Genomic DNA, 25,112 nt, shown 5'->3' with positions numbered 1-25,112 from the left:
TTCTACTGGAACAGGTTGAATAGCTCTGATACTGAGCAGGGAAAGCACCTGCTTTTGAGCCTCTGCCCACTGGTTTGGAGGAAGGTCTGGAAACCTGCTTGGGGTTGGCAGTGAGTACAAGTAGACTCTGTACCCCTGGGATACAATGTTTAGGACCCATCGGTCCTGAGTAATGGACATCCAGCTTTTTAGATAAAGAGCAAGTTTTCCTCCTAGGGGCACACGTAATTGGGCAGGGCTGGGAAGGATAAAGTACAGTTGTGTACACTTACCATAAATGTAGATGTTCGAGTGTATTTACTGTTGCAGTCATTACATTTGGGTAATCTGCTGGCATGTTGCCCTCGGTCGGCCTGATTAACAAAGTCTTGGGTCCTGCGTCAGTTGCTGTCCCTTCTTCCATGACGTCAGGTCGTCAGGGGTATAAAACATGCAGCCGACGCCATTGCATCAGTTTTCTTGCCCCAGATGTCAGGTGCCCCCCAAATGGGGAGCAAATAAAATTAAAAACAAAAAATATACCTCCAAACCCAAACGCAAATACACCAAAAGGGCTTATAAGCATAGTGAAAGAAAGAATAGGTATAGTCAGCGAAAAATAGGGGGCTGGAGGAAGGGTAACCAGGACTGCAGCAATGAATACACCCGAACATCTACATTTATGGTAAGTGTACACAACTATACTATCTTCTTCGTGTTTCACTGTTGCAGTCATTACATTTGGGTAGATTCCCAAAGCTATGGTAGGGTGGAGGAAATTATACAACATTAGGACCAGCTATAAGGCCCTGCAGGACAGCAGTGGCAAATCCAGCTCTGGATTTAGAGAAGAAAGGTAAGTGGTAATGTTTGGCGAACGTATGAACTGAGCTCCAGGTAGCAGCTTCTAGAACGTCTCTGGTAGGAACACCTCAGAGAAAGGCTGTAGAAGTAGATGCAACCCTGGTGGAATGAGATCTGATCCCCTGGGGGATAGTTTTACCATGGTGTATATAGCAGAAACAAATACAATGGCTTATCCATTTGGAAATTGTCTGCTTTGAAATAGCCTTTCCCTCTGCCCCTGCAGTAAATGCCACCAGTAGTTGTTCAGATTTTCTTTGAGATTTTGTCCTGTTTAAGTAAAATCTAAGTTGTCTGTGTACATCCAATGAATGCAGAATCAGCTCCCCCTTGTTCTGTGGATTGGAAAAGAAAGTTGGCAAATGAATGGTCTGATTAAGAGCCACACTGGATACCACCTTAGGCATGAAGGATGGATTGGTCCTGAGAGTCACCCTGTCCGCATGAAAAATGATGAAAGGCTCCACTGCCATAAGAGCATGTAATTCGGAAATCCTTCTAGCTGAAGTGACTGCTAAAAGGAAAGCTGTTTTCCAGGAGACAAATTTTAAGTCTGCACTAGCAGCTGGCTCGAAAGGAGGGAGAGTGAATTTTTCCAATACAAAATTGAGGTCCCAGGCAGGGGTTGGAGCTCTCCTGGGTGGTCTTAAGTTTTTGGCCCCTCTGAGATACTGCTTTAACAGAGCATGAGAGAAGAGGGGAGGTTCCATGTTGTAATGAGCTGAAATGGCTGAGGCATGGATTTTTATGGAAGAAAAGGACAGGCCCTTGTGAAGCATCTCAGTTAAGTATTGTAAAATCTGAGGAATATTTAGCTCTGCTGTGCTTATCCCTTGTGATGAATTCCAGGCACAGAACCTTTTCCATTTGTCAGCATAAGATTTTCTAGTACTAGGCCTTCTTGCCTCCAAAATGACATCCATCACAGGTTTGCCGAGGGATGCTAAGAATGAATTTAGGTGATTAGCCATGCTGCAAGATTCAAAGTTTGCAGCAGAGTGTGCAGAATGTGGTTGTTCTGCTGAGACAGTTAAGTAAGGTGTCTGAGGCAGGTGCCACGGTGGAAGGTGTGACACATTGCGCAGGAGTGTGTACCAGTGCTGGCGAGGCCAGTCTGGAGCAATCAAAATCATTTTTGGTTTGTCCTGTTTGACTTTTAGTAGAACTTTGGAGAGCAGAGGCAGGGGGGGGAAGGCATAGACCGATAGGTTTTTCCAGCTGAATGATAGAGCAATCACTTTCCAGGCTTCTTTGTGATGAGTTCTTGTGCAGAATTTGTCCAACTGATAGTTCTGGGGTGAGGCAAAAAGATCTATGTCTGGACTTCCCCATTTGCTTGTCAACGTGTTGAAAATCCGTGGTTCCAGTTTCCATTCATGTGGGTCCATGAGATTTCTGCTTAGTTCATCTGCCAGAGTATTCAGCTTTCCTGGCAGGAATTGAGCTTGTAGTTATATTTGATAGGTCAAGGCCGTGTTCCACAAAGCCATGGCTAGTCTGCAAAGAGAGTAGAAGTGTGTACCCCCCTGCTTGTTTATGTACCACATAACCGTGGTGTTGTCCGTCTTTATCAGTAATTGTCCTGGATGAAGATAGTCCTTGAAGGCGGTCAGTGCATTCTGTACAGCTAGCATTTCTTTTTGATTGATATGAAGGTGCATTTGATTTGGGCTCCATTTGCCCTGAATGCATTTCCCTGCCAGATGAGCCCCTCATGCATAGTCTGATACGTCTGTAGTTAGGGTTTGGGCAGCAGGAGGTGGTGTGAATGACTGTCCCTTGTTTTGGTGGCAGGCCTCTGCCCACCATAGGAACTCTAGGCGCAGGCAAGGTATGATAGGAATCATTGTTTCCAGGCTGTGACAATGCTGACTCCATAAACTTTTTAAGTACCAGTGAAGTTTCCTCATATGCAGTCTTGCATATGGAATTAGAAGAATGCATGAGGCCATGAACCCCAAGGTTTGCAGTATTTGCCTTGCAGACAGCAGGATTTTAGTGGCCACCTGTTTGAAGTAAGTCACCAAATGAATTTGCTTTTCTGTCGTAAGGAAAGCCATCTGGGCAATTGTATTCAAACTTGCACCCAGGAATGTAATTTTTTGAGAGGGTGCCCAGTTGAGATTTCTTTTTGTTTATGGTGTACCCTAGACAGCTTAGAAGTCTTTTTACAAACGCCAGATGTTTTAGAAGAATGGCCTGGTTTTCTGCCTGAATTAGACAATCGTCCAGGTATGGATATATTTGAATATTTCTTTGCCTGCAAAATGCAATTACTGGAGCCAGGCACTTTGTGAATACCCTGGGCGCAGTAGACAAAACAAAGAGCAGTGCAGAGAACTGATAATGCATGCAGCCTGCTTTGAAGCATAGAAATATTTTGCAAGATTCCTTGATTGGGATATGCAGGTAAGCCTCTTTTAGGTCAAGAGTTGCCAACCAGGCATCCTTGCCTAGCATAGGAAGTAACTGGTGAAGAGACAGCATCTTGAATTTTGGAATGTCCAGAAAGGTGTTTAGAACAGACAGGTCCAGAATTGGACGCCATGATTTGTCTTTTCTGGGTACCAGGAAAAGTCTGGAATAGAAACTTTGTCCCATTTCCTATTCTGGTACTAGTTGAATAGCCCCCATGTTTAGGAGGGAAAGTACTTGTTTCTGAACCTCTGCCCCATGATTTGGGGGCAGGTCTGGCCACCCGGTTGGAGTTGGCAGCATGTGGAAACGAAATTTGTATCCCTGGGACACTATATTTAAAACCCATTTGTCCTGGGTTATAAGTTGCCAGTTTCTTGAATGAAGAGCCAGTTTTCCCCCAAAGGGGCGTCTAAGAGGCAAGTGCTTAGTAATTTCAAAGGGAAGTCATTGAGACTGTACCATATGATGGTGCCTTGTTGTTTCCAGATTTGGAAGTGGAAGCACCCCACTGCTTAGATCTGAAAGGCCTTTGGGACTGAAACCTGGTGGTTTTGGAATGTCTGGGTTTGGCCGTAGTGGCTCTGGAAGGAGCTGGAAAGGACCAGTTCTTAGTAGGCCAATGCCTACTAAATCTAGGAGGTTGGACTTGTAAGAAATCTTTCATAGTTTGCATAGATTTAGCTTCATCTTCCATTTTTTTTAGAACCTCTTCAGCCTTATTGCCAAATAAGCGGTCCTGCTGTAAAGGAGCATCCAAAAGTTTTGCTTTAACATGATCAGGCAGAGATTGCTCCTTAAGCCAAGCATGCCTTCTAAGCACAAACCCTGTAACAGCAGCCCTACAAGAGGCCTCTAAAGAATCAAAACCACATTGCAAAGTACGTTTGCCAACTTGTTCAGCTGAATGCAATAGGTCCTGCAAATCTTTATTCTCCACAGTCAGAAATCAACATAATTTTCTGTTTAAGTAGTCCCATGATATGCTGCTGATATTTTAGCATATGGAATTGACAGTTTAATGCCCTGATTGCTAAGGTTGCAGAAGTATATGCCTTTTTACCCCATCCATCCAGCGCCCTGGAGTCTCTATCAGAAGGGGTAGGATTTTTAGCAGTAGGAGCCTTAACGCCCTTGGGCCCCTGAGAAATGGTTTCAGGGTCCGCAATAGGGTTTTTGAAAAGGAATTCGTGGGACTCCGGAACCCTGTAGTACCTGTCTGGTTTGCTAGGGGCAAGGAATCAGAGGCCATACTGGATTCCGAAAACACATCATCATCAATATCTAGTACAGCTGGTATAGCCAAAGGCCCATGCTGAGGCAGAAGGAAATCCCTAAGCCTCTTTTTAGATTCAGAGAAATCCTGACTTTCCCAGTGGAAATGCTCCCTTAAGGTATGTAAAGTTTCCCCAAAAGAGAAATCCTCAGGCAGAGAAGCAGAGGGAATGGATTCCTCTGCATCAGAGTCCTCATAAGTAGGTATGGACAAAAACAGATTAGAAGAGTCAGAAGAAACAGAGTCCTATTCAGAAGATTCATAATCAAATTCAATCCTGGGCATCTTGGAGGGAGGGGGTCGACTATTCCTGATTAGAGTAATTAAATCTTCAGCCATTTCGATAATTTGTTTTTTAGGCATAGGGGCCTGAACATGTGGCCGGGCGTCGGTCTTAGCATTGAAGTTGGTGTCGGTTTAATATGCACGTCTGTAGGCCTGACTACACCCTCAGAAGCTGGTGCCTGCTCAGCAGCTCCGGACCCATCCAAGGTAGAGACATCCACGGGTTCCAAATGTGAAGCATCTCACGGCATATCGGACTCCGAATGGGTCTCAGTAGAGGCCTGCAAATCAGAAGTAGCGGGTATCAGGGGCTGTGAAAGCACCTCACGGAGTACCGGCGAACTGGTGACTGGCTTAGGAGAGGCGTCGTCGGCAGTTTTGGACCTCAACAGCCTGTCTGTCTTTTTCTTTGCATTTTTTTTTTTTGGTATCCCGGTAGTTGGATGGCTGACCGACGCCATTTCTGGATAATTAAACTGAGAACTGAAATATTTTGATGCAAAAATGTACCGATGACGGATAGTGCGCTGATTAAATAAAGCACAAAACCAACAGCAAGGTATGTCGTGGTCATGGCCTAGGCAAGGAATACAGTACAAATGAAAATCCTTATGAGGTATTTGCTTCCCACAAGTAATGTAATTATTAACTTTTACTGACATCAGTAATGAGCAAGAAAAAGTTTCCCCAACGGGGTACTTAGCTTTAAGTTGAAGACTTCGGTTCTGAAACTCGAAAACGTTCAGGAGTCGGCCGACCGGCACTTGCGAACTGCTTCTGCTTCGGGCACCGCGCGGCAAGAAAGACTGAAGAAAATGGTGTCGGTTGCAGTATATGTACCCCTGGCGCACTGACGTCAGGGATGAGGCGACAGCAACCGACGTCGGACCAAGACTTTGGAAATCCGTCCGACTGCGGGACCGCCTGACGAAAGGATAACCCAAGTGTAATGACTGCAGCAGGGTAACACGATGAACATCCTGCCCTGAAATGTAGAGACCCAAGATTTTTTTAATCAGGCCGACTGAGGAGAACCTGCCAGCAGATTACCCAAATGGAATGACTGCAACAGTGAAACACGAAGAACATCTGCTTCTGCATCAGGCACCTTCTCGGCAAGAAAGACTGATGAAATGGCATCGGCTGCCTGTTTTATACCCCTGACAACCTGACATCATGGAAGAAGCGACAGCATCCGACGCAGAAATCCCAACACTCTGGTATTCAGGCTGACTGAGGGCTACCTGCAGGCAGATAACACAGGTGTCATGACTGCAACAGTGAAACACGAAGAACATCAGCAAGGATTTGCTCCAGTAATATTTGAAATGGTAATAGCCAATTGATTTTACCCAAGATGACACGCCACTTGCTATTCTGATACCTTGCTTTTTGTCAAAGTGCAAGAAGTAGTTGGCAAGTATGAAGCTAGAGATGACAGAATTCATCCCAAAACCATGTTTCAGTAATGGCTATGAGGTCAGAATTTTGAAAAACTGGTTAGGCTTCTAGATGTGTCTGCATGTTACAGTTTAACAGAGTTAGCCTACGCCCTTTTGCTGAGTAATAGTAGCACTACGCATGTGGCTGGGTTATTAGCAAACAGTTACTGAAATAGATCAATATCAAAGAACTAAGGATTTTCACCTGATAGGACGAGAATGGGCAAATGAACACTGGCCAGCATGGGGATGCTCGAGGACAACAGGTCTGGCATTGTACTGCCTGTTAACAGGGACAGACAGGACAGGAATTATAAAATGAAAGTGAAGTCTTACACGATGTACACCATTTGACAGGTATTTTTTATGCTGATGTTACACTACTGGAGGGCATGCCTGTGTTACAAATGTAAGGGGCATACAAGTTACTGTGAATCACTGATTATTACATCCATAGGCATAGTTAAGGTGGGGCAAAGGAAGCAGCTTTCCTGGACATAAAGTGCAAGTGGGTATACTCAGCAGTAGCCGATCATTCTTCAGTGCATTACTGGTACTTGAACTGAAGGGCTTTAGCATTACACATGTGACAGGCATTAAGGCATAAACTTTAACAGCTACTTGCTAGAAATGTAGCAGTTTGCTGCAGTTTAAGAATACATTTTTTTCTTTGTTCTTCAGGTTGAAGAGCTTTTCTTTTCTTTTTTTTTTTGTTTTGCTGTTCAAATTGAATGGGAACTTCAGATCTGGTGGACAGCCCCGGGTGCCAGAATAACTAATTACACCTCTGATTACATATATTCAAGTATGTTATGTTTCAAGACACAGTATGTTATTTAAAATGTTACTGTACCTCTCTTGGATGTTATTTTTCTGTGCTACCTTTGTAGTGGATAACTTCACTGGGTTGCAAGAATGTCAACTGCTATTATAACAATTTTTTTTAAAAATTAAAAAAAAAGAAAAACAAAGGACAACTCACCACTGCTGCCACAATCTGCACAGGAAAGCAACTCCTCTGGCTTCTTTTCTCGATTTGATTCTTTTGTCCCCAAACAAAAACTACAAATTGGAATAGGATCGGCTCGAGGCTAGAATAGAAAAAATGATAATCAATTTATCAATATTAACTCTCTATCACTAAGAATGCAAAAATATTCTCTCTAAAGCAAAAAAAAAAAAGTTTTTACGAGGGTGTATGCATGGATTAGCTTTTTATTTATTTTGTTTTGTTAAACTATACTTTCTTCATAAAGTACTCCATAGTGACATGGACACCAAGTAGCATAAGATATGCCACTGAAAAAATATTTTTACCAACTGACAAGGGGTACTGTAGAAGCTGAATAAGAAAACCACAAAATCGTTCTAGTACTTACCTGCACTTTGGATATATGCAAGACAGAGCTTTCCATACTAGCAAAAGTGCCATTTCTAAACACCAGGTATACTTTCTTTTAAAATAAATCCATCAGTCAGAACTGCATACCATTCTCTAATTTAAAGCAAATTCATAACACAACCAAACCTTGTTATACATTTCTGACAGAAAAACTACCTTCACACAATTACTAAGACTCTTCTACAAAAGAGCTGATTTTTTTTGTATTAAACTTGTAATACATGCAACCACCGTGGTTGTGTTGTCCCTAAACATAATGCAAGTTTAAGTACCACACCTGCCATCTGAATAGCCAGAAAGAAGACAGACTGAGTAGCTAGTAACTAGCTCGCCTACAATACGGGTGGAGAGGGGAAGTGGGTCTGTCTGCAAAGGGTTTCAAGTTGTAGAGAACAAAAGGCATCAAGTAATGAAGGAGCCCAAATGAAGACAGCAGAGTTTAGGCCAGCACTAAAGGTATGAAAGACCCTATGGGATCATTGTTTACATGCACTGCATGTGGAATCTGTCAGGAAAGAATGAACAGAAAAATACGAAAAAATCCTTACAGGCGACAACCAGCCTGAGGATCGATTCTTGTCTCCCAATTCTACAGCAGTTAAGTGGGGCCAGTAAAAAATTCAATATCTATGCGAAAGGACAGATCTGCTGCTGTCAAAAGTTGATGTCCTGTACTGCAATGGGAAAAGACTAAAAGAATAACTAATCAGCATGGCAAAAGGGACATGGCAAAAGGGATGGGGGCTGTACAGTCAGGCTGGCTGGAAAGCTGCAAGCTATAATCTGCGAGATATATGCCCTTTCACTGAAAATGCTCTTTCAAATGCTACTGTTCACCAAATCTCCAAACTAATGGTGCTGTTGGGCACAAAAGCTTGAGCTCTTACAAGGAAAAAAAACAATGGCATACCATTTCAAATCATAGATTTGATGAAATGTGGTTTAGGAATTCATACTATGCCAATTGAAAAACCTTTCAAAGTGCTTCCCATATCAGTCTGTCAAAGCAGCCTATAACTTGCATTGCTTTTTTTACAAGGAGATGCTGCGACAAAACACCTCCCAGCAGAAAAACAATGACAAAAAAAAAACAGCTTGGTGCAGAACTGGGATTATTGGCAGTAATGCTCAAAAATGTAGGTTCACTGCATTGTTTCCTGAAACAAAAGATTCAGTACACTTCCTCTTCAGAATGTGGCAATTCACTTCAGCCAGTGTTTATCCTACTCAAAAGCACAAGTATGCAGTAAAGTTTATGCAACTATCTGAAGGCCAACCTATATTATAACAATCACAGGTTGAATATTTATGTTATTATTATTTTATTTATTTTACATTTGTTGACTGGGATTATCTGACTGAGCTGAAGAGCCCTTATTCAGTGGAGGCCCAGGGAGAAAAGCTTCAACATATTATACAATTTTCATTATAAATTAGCATTAAACAGCAATGTTACAGGATTATTACAAGGCATTAAGTAGGAATACAATGTTACACAGTGTCAATAAAAAGAAAATATGTCATTAAGATGAATATAGTTTTTGGGGTACGTGGTTACAAAAACACAGTTTTATCAATGTAGTTGCATGAAGGCAAGACAATTATAAAGTACAGTTTTGTACCTACCATAAATGTAGATGTTCGAGTGTTCACCCTGCTGCAGTCATTACACTTGGGTTATCCTGTCGTCAGGTGGTCCCCGCAGTCGGCCGGATTTCCAAAGTCTTGGTCCGACGTCGGTTGCTGTTGCCTCATCCCTGACGTCAGTGCGCCAGGGGTACATATACTGCAACCGACGCCATTTTCTTCAGTTTTTCTTGCCCCAGATGTCAGGTGCCCCCAAAAGGGTGATCCAAATCAGTACCAAAAAGTGAGAACACTGTACAAACACAAAAACCCCTCAGCTATAAGCAAATACATCAGTAAGGCATAGCATAGGTTTAGCCAGTAGATCAGAGGGGTTGGAGGGAGGGTAACCTGGACTGCAGCAGGGTGAACACTCGAACATATACATTTATGGTAGGTACAAAACTGTACTATGTTCATCGTGTTACCCTGCTGCAGTCATTACACTTGGGTTGAGTCCCAAAGCTAAGGTAGGGTGGAGGCATTATACAGGGTTAGAGGAGGCAATGAGTCTCTGCAGAACTGCAGTGGCGAAGCCTGCCCTGGACTTGGAATAAAGAGGTAGGTGATAATGTTTGGTGAAGGTGTGTACAGAACTCCAAGTTGCAGCTTCTAAAATTTCCTTGGTAGGAACCCCCCTGAGAAAGGCTGTAGAGGTAGCTGTTGCCCTGGTAGAGTGGGATCTAATGGTAGGAGGAACTGGTTTCCCATGACGGGTATAGCAGAATCGTATGCAATGGCCTATCCATTTAGAAATGGTTTGCTTGGAAATGGCCCTCCCTTGAGAAGCTGTAGCATAGGAAACAAAGAGCTGGTCAGTTTTTCTGAAAGCTTTAGTTTTATCCAAGTAATATCGAAGCTGCCTGTGAATGTCCAAGGAATGTAGGAGTCTCTCCCCTTTGTTCTGTGGGTTGGGGAAGAAAGTGGGTAGATGGATGGTTTGATTTAAAGCTACGCTGGAAACCACCTTAGGCATGAATGAAGGATTAGTTCGTAGGGAAACTCTGTCCTGATGAAAAATGAGGAAAGGTTCCACTGCCATAAGTGCCTGTAATTCTGAAACTCTCCTAGCAGAAGTTATTGCCAGGAGCAGGGCAGTCTTCCAAGATAGGAACTGAAGGTCTGCAGAAAAAGCTGGTTCAAAGGGAGGTAATGTTAGTTTTTCCAGAACAAAGTTGAGGTCCCATGTAGGTGTAGGAGCTCTTCTAGGTGGTCTAATGTTTTTTGCCCCTCTGAGGAACTGCCTTAGGAGTGGATTTGTGTCGTAGTGAGCTGAAATAGCTGAAGCACATGGATTTTAATAGAGGAGAAGGAAAGTCCTTTATGCAACATCTCAGCTAAATACTGCAGAATGTGAGGCATATGAGGCTGAGTTGGATCCAGGCCTTTAGCTTGGTTCCAAGCTGAAAACCTTTTCCATTTGTCCGAGTAAGCCTTCCTGGTGCTTGGCCTCCTGGCTTCTAGAATAACATCCAGTACTGCTTGTGAAAGAGGGGCTGGTTGGCTGCTTAGATGATTTGCCATGCAGCCAGGTTTAAGGTTTTGATCTGGCTGTGTAGAATCTGCTTGTCCTGCTGTGTGAGCAAATGAGGTATTTGAGGCAATATCCATGGTGGACTGTGAGCCATATTCTTCAATAGTGGGTACCAGTGCTGGCGTGGCCAGTCTGGGGCTATGAGAATCATTCGAGGTTTCTCCTTTTTGACTTTCAAAAGAACCTTTGTGAGAAGAGGTAATGGTGGAAAAGGCATATGCTGTCAGGTTTTTCAAACTGAAGGAGAGAGCATCCACTTTCCAAGCTTGTTGGTGGAATGTCCTTGTACAAAATTTTGTCAGCTGGTAATTTTGAGGACTGGCAAACAGGTCTATATTTGGTAGGCCCATCTTTGAATTATCATTGCAAATATCTGTGGGTCTAGCTTCCACTCGTGGGGATCTTTGATGTTTCTGCTTAGGTCTGCCAATGCGTTTTTCTGTCCTGGCAGGAAGTGAGCTTGTAACTGGACTTGGTAGGTCAGAGCTGTGTTCCATAAGATTACTGCTTGCCTGCAAAGAGGGTAGGAATGTGTGCCCCCTTGTTTGTTTATGTACCACATTACTGTGGTGTTGTCCGTCTTTATTGCCAGTTGTCCAGGTTGTAGTAGATCCTTGAAGGCTGTCAGCGCTTTCTGTACAGCTAGCATCTCTTTTTGGTTTATGTGCAGTTTTCTTTGTTCTGCAGTCCATAGGCCTTGAATGCATTGCCCTGCCATGTGAGCCCCCCCAGGCATAGTCTGAAGCATCTGTTGTGATAGTTTGCCTGGGTGGGTCAAGGTGAAAGGCTGACCCTTGTTGAGGTGACATGCCTGTGCCCACCATAGAAATTCCTGTTGTAGGCAGGGAATGAGAGATATCACTGTGTCCAAGCTGTGGCTGTGTTGAGACCATACGCTTTTTAGGAACCATTGTGATTTCCTCATATGCAGTTTTGCAAATGGTATTATCAGAATGCAAGATGCCATGAAGCCCAAAGCCTGCAGAATTTTTCTTGCAGTTAATTGTGTCTTTGTTGCCATTGTCTTGAAATATTGAGTCAGTTGTAATTGCTTGTCTGGTGTAAGATAAGCCTTCTGGGCCGTTGTGTCCAAGCTGGCACCCAGGAATGTCATTTTTTGTGAGGGTACTAGTTTTGACTTCTTTTCGTTTACTGTGTACCCCAGACAATTTAGTAGATGCTTCACAAAAGTCAGATGTTGTATGAGAATGTCTTTTCTTTCTGCTTGGATGAGACAGTCGTCCAGGTATGGATATATTTGAATTCCTCTTTGTCTGCAGTATGCAATTACTGGTGCCAGGCATTTTGTGAATACTCTGGGCGCAGTAGATAAGCCAAAGGGCAATGCAGAGAATTGATAATGCGTTGAACCTGCAATGAAACGGAGGTATCTTCTGCAACTTTGTCTGATAGGGACATGCAGGTATGCCTCCTTGAGGTCCAATGTTACCAGCCATGCTTCCTTTTCCAACATGGGAAGTAGCTGCTGTAGTGTTAGCATCTTGAATTTGGGAACTTGTAAGTAAGTGTTTAGAATTGAAAGGTCCAGAATTGGTCTCCAAGCATTTTCTTTCCTGGGTACTAGGAATAGTCTTGAGTAAAATCCTTGGCCTTGCTCTTGAGTTGGCACCCTTTGAATGGCTCTCATGGCCACGAGAGCTGTAATTTGGTTTTGAGCCTCTGCCCTTTGATTTTGTGGCAGGTTTGGCATTCCTCTTTTTATTGGCAAGGTGTGAAAGTGGAATCTGTATCCTCGTAAAATTATGTCTAGGACCCATTTGTCCTTTGTGACCATGTGCCAGTTGTCTACAAATAATGCTAGTTTTCCCCCCGGGGGGGGCTGACAAGAGAACTTTGTTTGGCCAGTGGAGGTGCAAGTCATTGAGTTTGCCTTCTGGTGGCTTGAGACCTGTCTTCTCCTCCCTTCTGGGTTGGAGTGGTCCATTGGCGGTCTATACTGAGCTTGTGGTTGTCCTCTGCCCCTTGGGCGCCGGGCGCCTGTATTTACCCCTCTGAGGCCCGTCAGTGGCTGGAAAGGACCAATTCTTGGTTGGCCAGTTTCTGCTGAAGCGAGGGGGTTGTACCTGCAGGAAATCTTTGACTGACTGCATTGATTTTGCCTTATCTTCCATTTTCTTTAAAACTTCTTCTGCTTTAACACCAAAAAGAACATCCTGCTGCAAGGGAGCATCCAGTAGTTTTACTTTAACATGTTCAGACAGACTTTGTTCCTTTAACCAGGCATGCCTATGTATAACTGAACCAGTGGCCGCTGCTATGCAGGAGGCCTCCAAAGAATCAAACACACATTGTAAAGTATGTTTGCCCACCTGCTCAGTGGCGTGCAACAAATCCTGTACTTCTTTCAATTCAGATTGTTGAGGAAGGGTTGTTATCTTTTGTTTTAACTGAGAGATCAGAAATTGCTGATACTTAAGCATATGGAACTGACAGTTTAGAGCTCTCATAGCTAAAGTGGCTGAGGTGTAAACTTTTTTCCCCCATCTGTCTAGTGCTCGTGAATCCCTTTCAGAAGGTACTGGATTTTTAGCCATGGAAGCCTTAGCCCCCTTGGCACCCTGGGAGATAGTCTCTGGGTCAGCTACTGGGCTTTTGTAAAGGAATTTATGGGAATCAGGTACTCTGTAGTATCTGTCAGGCTTGGCCGGGGCAGGAGGCAGAGAATCAGGGTTGAAAGTGGATTCTAAGTAAACATCATCCACAATGTCCAAAACAGAAGGGATGGCTAGAGGTCTGTGTTGGGGGAGTAAAAGAAACTCTCTGAGCCTTTTCTTGGAATCAGAGTAATCCTGACCTTCCCAGTGAAAATGTTCCCTCATAGTGTGTAAAGTTTCCCCAAAAGAGTAATCTTCTGGAGGAGAAGCTGAGGGAATAGAGTCCTCAGCATCAGAATCTTCATAAGGAGAGAAGGAATAGTCTTGGTCTTCAGAGGAATCCGAAGAAATAGACAGTTGTTCAGAGGAAGCAGATTCTTCCTCTTGTCTAGTCCTTTTTCAGGAGGAGGCTGGGAACCCCTGATAAGAGAAATCAGATCTTCAGCCATCTTGAGCATCTGTTTCTTAGGCATAGGGCCTTGAAAAGTGAAGCCTTTTTCGATTTGGAAGGAGTCTTCGGTTTAGAAAACGTTTTAACTGCAAGAGTCGTCGGTCTGAAAACGCCTTCAGAAAGCGAAGGTGTTTCAGAAGTACCGGTGTCCTTGGGAGGTAAGTCGTCGGTAGGGCCAGAAGTAAAAGGCTGCGTCGGCCTAGTACATTCCGTCAAAATATCCTTAGCGGTCTCGGGTTCCTCAACTGCAGTAGTCAGAGGCTGCGTCAGAGCTTCACTGATGAACGGAGAACCAGAGACCGGATCAACCGAGGCCTCGGAATCGGGCTTAGGCCTGGGCTGTCGATCCTTATCCCTGCGCTTTTTGTGCACGCCGGTAGTCGGTAGCTCCGACGGCATGTTATAATTAAATTTTCGGCCAAAATAGTGTCATGCGAAATCAAATAGTCTTTTAATAGTGCGTTTATTAAATCTAGCACAAAAATGGCAAGAAGTGACGTCGTGATCAGGGCCTAGGCAGGGTATACAATAAGAATGAAAATCCTTATGAGGTATTTGCTTCCCACAAGAAATACAATTGTTAACTTTTTTGGATATCGGTCTGAGGCAAGAAAAGTTTCCCCAATGGGGTACTTCGCTTTACAGAAGACTTCGGTCTGAAACTCGAATACGAAAATCTCAGGAGTCGGCCGACCGGCACTTGCGAACTGCTTCTGCTTCGGGCACCGCGCGGCAAGAAAGACTGAAGAAAATGGCGTCGGTTGCAGTATATGTACCCCTGGCGCACTGACGTCAGGGATGAGGCGACAGCAACCGACGTCGGACCAAGACTTTGGAAATCCGTCCGACTGCGGGACCGCCTGACGAAAGGATAACCCAAGTGTAATGACTGCAGCAGGGTAACACGATGAACATCTGATAATGCATACATCCTGCCCTGAAATGTAGAGATTTCCTGCAGGATTCCCTGAATGGGATGTGCAGATAGGCCTCCTTTAGGTCTATGGTGGCTAACCAGGTATCTTTGGACAGTATAGGGAGAAGCTGCTGTAGGGGTGAGCATTTTGAATTTTGGTACCACCAAGAAGGTGTTTAGAATGGATAGATCCAAGATTAGTCGCCAGGTGCCCTCTTTTCTGGGTACCAGGAAAAGTCTGGAATAAAAACCTTGGCCTATCTGTTCTGCAGAAACAGGCTGAATTACCCTTATGGAGAGCAGGGACTGAACTTGGTTTTGTGCCTCTGCCCACTGGTTTGGAGGAAGGTCTGGGAACCCTTTTGGGGTTGGCAGCGTATGGAAATGAAATTTGTACCACTGGGATACTATGTTAAGGACCCATCGATCGTTGGTGATGGAGGTCCAGTTTTTTATATGGTGGGCAAGTTTTCCTCCTAGGGGCACGAGCAATTGGGCAGAGGTGAGGAGTGGAGTTGAGAAGTCATTGTGAATTCTTTCTGTAAGGGGGTGGCTTAGTACTCCCTGCTTTAGAAGTGGAGGTACTCCATTGCTTAGATCTCTGCATACCCTGAGAATGTAATCTGGGGGGTCTGTTTCGCCTGGGTCTCGTTTGAGATGGCCTTGAGGGGGCTGGAAAGGACCAATGTTTTGAGGGGCAATGCCTACTGAATCTTGGAGGCTGCACTTGCAAAAAATCTTGGGACTGTCTGCACAGACTTGGCCTTTCTTCCATATTTTTTAAAACCTCTTCTGCTTTGGTGCCAAACAGATTGTCCTTGTTCAGAGGCGCTTCCAATAATTTTGATTTGACATGATCTGGCAAGGTCTGCTCCTTAAGCCAGCCATGCCTTCTAAGTACAGAACCTGTGACTACTGCCCTGCAAGATGCTTCTAAGGCGTCAAACCCACATTGCAGGGTACGCTTGCTGACTTGGCTTGCAGAATGCATAAGCTCCTGTAATTATTTTCTGCACAGTCAAGAAAGGTAGACAATTTTTGCTTAATAAGTTACATAGTATGTTGCTGGTATTTCAGTATGTGGAACTGACAATTCAATGCTCTAATGGCAAGAGTTGCAGAGGCGTATACTTTTTTACCCAATCTGTCTAAAGCTCGGGAATTCCTGACCAAGGGGGTGGGATTCTTAGCTGCAGTTGTTTTTATCCCTTTAGGTCCTTGGGAGATGACCTCTGGGTCAGCAGTAGGATTTCTGAAGAAACATTTGTGAGAGTCAGGGACTCTGTAGCACCTGTCAGGTTTCCTTGGAGCAGGGGTAAAGTATCAGGAATTAGACTGGATTCCATAAAGACATCATCTACAACATCCAGAACAGGAGGGATAGCTAAGGGTCTGTGGGGTGGTAAATCTAAAAATTCCTTGAGTCTCTTTTTGGACTGAGGATAATCCTGGCATTCCCAATGGAAATACTCTCTCAAAGTATGCAGGGTTTCACCAAAAGAAAAATCCTGTGGAGGGGAGGCAAAAGGAATCGATTCTTCTGCATCTGAATCCTCACAGGCAGGTAAGGGCATGTCTTCATATTCAGAAACTTCAGAGTGGTCGGAGTCTTGGTCAGATAAAGCTGCTGGGGACAAGTCTCTTTTTCTTTTAGCAGGGGAAGACTGGCTTCCCCTAATCAGCATAATCAGGTCTTCTGCCATTTTAAGCATCTGAGATTGTAGCAAGGAAGCAGGCGCTTGAGTTTGGGTCGTCGGTTTTTTAGGCGTAGCTCGTACTCTTGGCCTTAGAAACTGGGTAGTTTTAGAAAGAACTGAAGACACGAAAGAAGTCGTCAGTTTGTTTCGAATATCAGTAGTGCTAAGAACTTCCTCAGAAGCCGGTGTCTGCACAGTGGCTCCAGACCCATCCAAGGTAGAGACATCCGCAGGTTCCGTAGTCAAAGAAGAGTCTTGCGGCATACCGGACTCCGAACGGGTCTCAGTAGCGACCTGCGAATCCATCAAAGTTGGCATCAGGGGCTACAAAAGCACCTCACTGAGTACTGGCGAACTGGCGACTAGCTTAACGGAAGTGTCGTCAGCAGTTTTGGACTTGTGCCGTCTGTCTCCGTCTTTATCCTTACATTTTTTCGGAAGATCGGTAGTTGGATGGCTTACCGAAGCCATTTCGGAATAAGGAGATCTAGAATGAAAGTATTTAGCTACAATAAGGGCCCGATGATGAACAGTTCGGGCGTTGAACAAAGCACAAATCTGACAGCGAGGTATGTCGTGGTCTGGGCCTAAACGGGTGACGTAGTAAGAATGGAAATCTCGGTGTGGTATTTGCTTTCGACAGGCGAGACAATTGTTAACTTTTTCTGACATCGGTTAGAGCAGGAAAAAAGGATCCCCAATGGGGTACTTAGCTTTAGAAGACTTCAAGATGATTCGATTTCAGAAACGAAAACTCAGGTAGCGACCGACTGGCATTTGTGCGAACTACTTCTGCTTCAGGCTCCTTGGCAAGAAAGACTGATGTAATGGCATCGGCTGCCTGTTTTTATACCCCTGACAACCTGACGTCAGTCCTGAAGCGACAGCAACCGACGCAGAAATACTAAGCCTCTGGTATTCGGGCTGACTTAAGGCTACCCCAGGCAGGATAACCCAAGTGTGATGACTGCAACAGTAAAACACGGAGAACATCCTGATTATTTTTGTGTGTGAGAAACTTACCTCCAGTGAAGATATGTAATTACATCTGTCATACACTATATCCTTTTCTCCAAGGATGAGTTGGCTGTCAGTGAACATGAGACACTTCCTACATGGCTTCAGGATGTCCAGATCTCCCAAGTTAATGGCCGAGAAATTGGGAAAGTGCCCATCCATGGTGTCAGGTCTTTTTTTCACTTGAACTACAAAGGGGTGGTACAGCAGGCTAACTTCAGTGTTCTGAGAGCAGAAACTGCAACAATAGTATGCAAGACTGAAGACGTGCCTCACAAATCGCTCTTTGCACATCTTGCTACAGGGTAAAGTTACAGGGGAAGTTTTATAGAGAAAATGTAGTTTTTAAGTGCCTACCTCTCTACAAAGCACTGCTAAATGCCACTGAGAGACGAGCAGCAGAATTTACAGACTCATAGAAAAGTTTGTAAACCAACTAAGAAAGCCCTCTGGCTCTTTCTGGCCAATTAAATGAGCTCACTTAAAGCCTCCCTGTGTGTTTCCCATCTTGGAAAGACCAGGCAAGCTTTCTACTGCCACTAGAACTGCAGTGCCAGTCTTCTGAAATTTTAATTAGCCAAAAAGTGAAAAGGTACCAGAAACAAATCAAACAGCTAGTTACAATACATAATTACCAGGTGATTCTAAAGCAGACAAGCAGGCAATGATGAGCACACATTTTAAGGCAATCTCAATGCACAAAGGAAGCAGGTTGATCAAGAAAAGCAAATGCACTTTAGTGATGAAATGCAGAAACATGCAATAAAATAACAGAGCAGTAGTCTTCAGAAATAGCTTCGAAAAATGCAAGATTTCAATTTAAAGTACTTATCTTAGGCTGGATGACAGCAGATGCAAGCCAAACACTGAGAACACAGTCCCAGTTTTCTTAATGCAAAAACACACTTTAGTCTGAGACTGTTTTCCTTCATGTATCAAACTTCTGCTGTAGGAAAGAACTGAAAAGAGGAAGGTGAATGCAGCGGAATGTAGGATAAGTTGTAGGGGGTTGAGTTTGTAGCCTGAAATGCTGCACATGCTAATTAGCTAGTTAATATAGATGCACATCTTCAGTCTTAGCTCAGTGATCCAGGATAATTTTCCTTCAGCCTTTTTGGCATCTTCAGTGGCATGTAAAGGTGTCACAAAGGTACCTTTACAGGCATGCTAGTTTCTGTTATGTTTTTCTCCAAGCTATGTTACTTAGATTTCCAAGTTTTGGATTACTCTACTGTTTTTTTTAAACATATTCTTAATTAAAATATTTCAGTCCGCCATATTCTGTAAATGATACGGTAATGTTTCTAAGGAATAGCAGCCACAGTGTCCTTAAAAAAGGTTCGCAATCTAAACCTCCTTAAATTTCCATCTCAAATTGCTAAAACTCAGGGTGCCTAATTATTCAAAATCTTTCTCTGCACTGCCTTGTATACCACCTCCATCTCCAACATGTAAATCTCTCTCAATATCTTTAATACTTGTACACTTACTCACCTTTTCCTTTTCTTCCATTTCTAGTAATAATAAACCTAGTAAATGTCCCCCCCCCCAAAAAAAAAAAAAAAAATATATATATATATATATATATATATGTTTATATGTTTTATGTGATGACGCACCTTCTCTTTCATTCAACAAAATCAAAAAAGTACAACTGTGCAAGTAACTTACCATAATGGTAGATGCTCAAATAGACCACTACTGCAGTATTCTTTACAACTGGATTTTTTCATGCCAAGGTCCTGTCCATCTTCCTCACCTGCCAAGACTGGGATCTTTCCCTGTGAGGTGTACATGCATCCTAGGCACATCCTAGTGTTCAGAGCTTTCTTGCTCTGGTACAAAGGTATAGGCAAAGTACTAACTTCTTAAAGTAATGTAAATGGACCTTGACATAAAGGAAGTTTAAAGAAGTGGAATGCAAGATATTATGGAATGCCCAGCCAAAAGGCAAAACATGCAGATGATACCCTCAAGTACAGTACTGGTAGTGCAGAAAGGTGACCTATTCAAACATCTACTATTGTGGTGAGTTGGCTACACAACTGTACTACGCATTAGATTATATCTAGGGAAGACTCCCAGAGCTTAGTTTGATTAGAGGAAACTCCCTCCAAGTTTTGGATGCCACAAAGGACAACCTTAGCAAATCCAGTTCTTGCTCTACTCCAAACATCCAGTTTGTAATGCTTAGTGAAGGTGTAGACAGAGAACCAATCAAGAATAGTTTCAAAATCTACACCTTACATGAAGCTACTGCTCTGACAGAATGGGCTCTAACTATCTCTAGTAACATTTTCTGATAACTTAGCATAAGCGAACCACACCGTAGATCCATTTAGAAATAGTTTGTTAGACACTGGCAAACTCATTTTCCTTCTTGCAAAACACACAAATAGTCAGGTTTTCTCAAGAGCTTTAGTCTTTCCTAAATAAAACTTGAGCTGTCTATGAACATCTAATGAATGAAGAATTCTTCCTCCTCTTGGTTTGGAAAGAAAGAAGCTGGACAGGCTGATTATGTGATTTGTTAACATTTTTTCATCTCATCTTTGCAACATGAGACAGTGCAAAAACTGCCAAACATAGCCTCTAAGCATAAGGGGGCATGTTTTTCTTCTCTTCAGGGAGAGATCCAATTTTGAAAAGTTTGTTTTACTACACTATCATCACTGACGAAAACACTAAACTTTAATCTTAGTGGTGTCAGTCCAGTAGAAATATGTGTGGCAACTCAAGGGTAACATCACATTAAGAAATAGTACATTTATTTGGGACATGGATGAATATAGTTTACAAATCTTTTTATTAAAAATGCCCTAAAAAAATAATTACAGATAAGTGAAAAAATGCACAGTGGCACTAACCCATCAAATGCTGCAATGCATTCATTAACATCAGAAAATCATTTCAGGAGTAAATCTAGAAACCACTGCACAAAAGAAATTGTAACTCTTTTAGCTGAGGTTAAAACCATCAGCAAAGCAGTTTTCCAGGTCAAAATATTTCAAAGAAGAATTAGCAGTTGGCTCAAAAGGTGAAAGGGGTAGCCTTTCTTGTACACAGCTCAAGTCCCAAAGAGAAATTCCACTTTTCCTTGGTGTCCTAATGTGGAGAATCTTGCCGAGGAAGAGCCTGACTTGATTAGAATTTAATAAAGAGGGGTTCAGAGGCAGTCTGAAAGATGTTCTTTGACAGAAGCATAAAATAAGCCACACTTGATTAACTCACAGGGGATACCCAAAGGATCAGGGGAACTGGAGTCCCGTCCTTTATTGTGACAGCAAATGCAAAGCTCAGACATACAAGGCATTCTGGTGTTAGGTTTTCTAGTCTGTTAAACTCTGCAGCATGTCCTGAAAGAACTGGTGCCTGAATGGCATTAAAATCATATTAGCCACATTTGTAACTCAGGGGGTCTGGAGAGAGGGATGCATTAGTGACCACTTGTCCACAGTAAATAGATTCGCCAAGACAAAATGAGTATGGTAGGGACCCTTGGGCAATTCATTCAGATGAGAGAATTAATGTTGTCTTGGCCAAAAAAAGAGAGTCAGCAGTAGAATCCTTAGACTATCCCTTCTTATTTTTAGGAGCACTTTTAGAACTGGTGAAAAAGGTGGAAAGATGTACAGAAACCTCCCCTTTTGGTTTACTGAGAAGACATCTGTTGCCATTGGTTGCGAGTCTCACAGCAGAACAGATTCAGCTGAATGCAGGTCTATTTGAGGAGCTCCAAACTGATACAAGCTGAATGAGAGGCTCCTGAATGTTCAACATCCACTTGTGAGAGTCCATTCTAGACTGCATAAACAATTTACTACTGTGTTACAATGGAAGGGAATATAAATAATCTGTAGACAAAGATAGTGTCAAATATATACTTCCTAATCTGTTACAGCTAGTCTGCAAAGGTTTAAGACTTTGTCTCACCTTGCTTATATATCACAAAAAAAGAAGTTGTGTACTCACCATAACGTTCCATCTGAGTAGTTAGACTTCATTTGTCAACAACCTGTGGGTTTTGGATCCGATACGGATCCTAGCTGGCAGCTCACCAAGCTAAAGATCCAAGATCCAAGCTCCAAGCTCCTCCTCCTTACCCATACTACACTGCAACCTCCTTCCAACCCTCAGATCGAGTTTGCCACCCACTGCGTGACACACAACAACCTAAGATATAAAAAACTGGCCAGGATACATAAACTAGGCTCACCAGACCCAGGACATTTGAGCCCGAAACACAGACAAATCAACAAGGTCAGGGGGAAGGAGGAAGGGAAGGTTGCTGACAAATGAGGTCTAACTACTCAGATGGAACGTTATGGTGAGTACATAACTTCTTTATCTGAAGTAGTTTATTGTAATACCCAGCAGATTCGACAAAGTACAGTTGCGTACACTTACTATAAATGTAGATATTCGAGTGTATTCACTGTTGCAGTCATCACATTTGGGTTATCTGCTTGCAGTAGCCCTCAGTCGGCCTGATTATAAAAGTCTTGGGTCCTACGTCGGTTGCTGTCTCCTCTTCTGTGACGTCAGGTCGCCAGGGGTATAAAACATGCAGCAGACGTCATTACATCAGTTTTTCTTGCCCCAGATGTCAGGTTCCCCCAAGTGGGAAGCAATTAAATCTATAAATATACAAGGTTATACCTCCAACAAAAAAGCAAATACACCAAAAAGCTTTTAAGCATTATAAAGGAGAGAAGAGGTATAGCCAAAAGAAGTCAGGGAGCTGGAGGGAGGATAACCAGGACTGCAACAGTGAATACACTTGAACATCTATATTTATGTAAGTGTACAAAACTGTACTATGCTCTTCGTGTTTCACTGTTGCAGTCATCACATTTGGGTAGATTCCCAAAGCTAATAATGGGAGGAGGAATTAGACAGCATTAGGACCAGCTAAAAGGCCCTGCAAGACTGCAGTGGCAAAGCCAGCTCTGGATTTAGAGAAAGTTGGCAAATGGCAATGCTTGGTGAAAGTACGTACAGAACTCCAGGTAGCAGCTTCTAGGATGTCCCTGAGAAAGGCTGTAGAGGTAGATGCAGCCCTGTTTGAGTGGGGTCTGATCCCCTGTGGGATAGGTTATCCATGGTGCTTATTGCAGAAATGAATGCAATAGCCTATCCATTTGGAGATAGTTTGCTTTGAAATAGCCTTCCCCTCTGTCCCAGCAGCAAATGTCACCAGCAATTGTCCAGATTTCCTTTGAGGTTTAATCCTGTCCAAGTAGAATCTAAGTTGTTTGTGCACATCTAAGGAGTGCAGTATCCGCTCCCCTTTGTTCTGTGGATTAGGAAAGAAGGTTGGCAAATGCATGGACTGATCAAGGGCCACACTGGATACCATCTTTGGCATGAAAAAGGGATTGGTCCTGAGGGACATCCTGTCCGCATGAAAGATGATGAAAGGCTCCACTGCCACAAGGGCCTATAATTCAGATACCCTACTTGCTGAAGTGATTGCTAAAAGGATAGCTGTTTTCCAAGAAAAGAATTTTAAATCTGCAGTAGCCGCTGGCTCGAAAGGAGGAAGGGTGAGTTTCTCCAATACAAAGTTAAGGTCCCATGCTGGAGTTGGAGCTCTCCTGGGTGGTCTTAAATTTTTGGCCCCTCTGAGGAACTGCTTGAGCAGTGGATGAGAGAAGAGGGGAGATTCTGTCTTATAATGAGCTGAAATGGCTGAGGTGTGAATTTTTATTGAGGAAAAAGAGAGGCCCTTGTGAAGCATCTCAGTTAAGTATTGCAAAATCTGAAGTAAATTGGGCATTGCTGTGCTCATCCCTTGAGACTGGTTCCAGGCACAGAATCTTTCCCATTTTTCAGCATAAGATTTTCTAGTACTAGGCCTCCTTGCCTCTAAAATGATATCCGTCACTGGTTTACTGAGGGATTTTAAAGTAGAGATTAGGTAATTAGCCAGGTTGCTAGGTTCAGTGTTTGAAGCTGAGGGTGCAGAATCTGGTTCTCCTGCTGAGACAACAAGGAAGGAGTCTAAGGCAGGTGCCATGGGACCAACAGTGACTCACTGCGCAGGAGGGGGTACCCGTGTTGGCGTGGCCATTCTGGTGCAATCAAAATCGTCCTTGGTTTGTCTTGTTTGATCTTTAGTAGTGCTTTGGAGAGCAGAGGCAAAGGAGGAAAGGGCATGTTTTTTCCAGCTGAAGGACAGAGCATCTATTTTTGAAGTTTGTCTGTGGTGAGTCCTTGTGCAAATTTTTTCCAATTTATAGTTCTGGGGAGGCAAACAGGTCTATATCTGGGCCCCCCATTTGCTTGTCAACATGTTGAAAATCCTTGGTTCCAGTTTCCACTCATGTGGGTCTGTGAGATTTCTGCTTAGTCCATCTGCCAGTGTATTTAGTTTTCCTAGCAGGAATTGAGCTTGTAGATGCACTTGGTAGCTCAAGGCTGTGTTCCACAATGCATGGCTAGTCTGCAGAGGGAGTAAGGATGTGTACCCCCCCTTCTTGTTTATGTACCACATAACAGTGGTGTTGTCCGTCTTTACCATTAATTGACCTGGAAGAATGTGGTCCCTGAAGGCTGTCAGAGCATTCTGTACAACTAACATTTCTTTTAAATTGATGTGCAGGTGCCTTTGACTTGGGTTCCATTTGCCCTGAATGCACTTCCCTGCCAGGTGCACCCCCTATGCATAGTCTGATGAGTCTGTTAGGGTTTGGGCGGCAGGGGGTTGTGTGAATGACAGTCCCTTGTTTTGGTGGCAGGCATCTGCCCACCAAAGGAACTCTAGGCGTAGGCAAGGTATGATGGAAATCCTTGCTTCTAGATCCTGAGAGTGTTGGCACCATAGGCTTTTTAGATATCACTGTAGTTTCCTCATATGCAGTCTTGCATATGGAATTAGAAGAATACAGGAGGCCATCAACCCCAAGGCTTGTAGTATTTGCCTTGCAGATAGCAGGGTTTTTGTGGCCACTTGTTTGAAGTAGGTTGTCAAGTGAATTTGTTTCTCTGGCGTGAGGAAAGCCATCTGGGAAGTTGCATTCAAGCTTGCTCCCAGGAATATAATTTGCTGACAGGGTACCAGGTGTGATTTCTTTTTGTTTAGGGTGTACCCCAGACAAGTTAGCACCCTTTGTACAAAAGCCAGATGATTCAAAAGTATTTCTTGGTTTTCTGCTTGAATTAGACAATCGTCCAGGTATAGGTATATTTGAATATTTCTTTGCCTGCAAAATGCAATGACTAGAGCTAGGCACTTTGTTAATACCCTTGGGCGGAGTAGATAAGCCAAAGGGCAGTGCAGAGAACTGATAGTGAGTGTAGCCTGCTTTGAACCGTAGGTATCCTTCTGCAAGATTCTCTGATTAGGATGTGCAGGTATGCTTCCTTCAAATCTAGTGTTGCCAACCAGGCATCTTTGCCTAGCATAGGAAGCAATTGGTGGAGAGTCAGCATCTTGAATTTTGGAATCACCAAAAAGGTGTTTAGAGTAGACAAGTCCAGGATAGGACACCATGAAATTGTCTTTTCTGGGTACCAGGAGAAGTCTAGTAGAAACCTTGTCCCTTTTCCTCTTCTGGTACCAACTGAATAGCCCCTATGTTTAAGAGAGAG

General features: G+C 43.4%; 1 protein-coding gene across 5 annotated transcripts in view; it reads right to left on the bottom strand.

Moving 5' to 3' along the window:
• The window catches only part of KAT6B (lysine acetyltransferase 6B), a 2,279,653-nt gene that overhangs the window by 1,688,463 nt on the left and 566,078 nt on the right, over window positions 1-25,112 (bottom strand). For all 5 annotated transcript variants that reach the window (XM_044056739.1, XM_044056740.1, XM_044056738.1 and 2 more), the window contains exon 3: window positions 7,244-7,352. In XM_044056739.1, the coding sequence (XP_043912674.1) occupies window positions 7,244-7,352 (109 nt within the window). The remainder of the gene's footprint in view (window positions 1-7,243; window positions 7,353-25,112) is intronic.

Source organism: Protopterus annectens, chromosome 14.part0 (assembly GCF_019279795.1).
Source record: "Protopterus annectens isolate FY-2018-M chromosome 14.part0, PAN1.0, whole genome shotgun sequence".
Taxonomy (NCBI): Eukaryota; Metazoa; Chordata; order Ceratodontiformes; family Protopteridae; genus Protopterus; species Protopterus annectens.
Note: the sequence above shows the minus strand (reverse complement) of the source record. Positions and strands in the feature narration are given on the sequence as shown.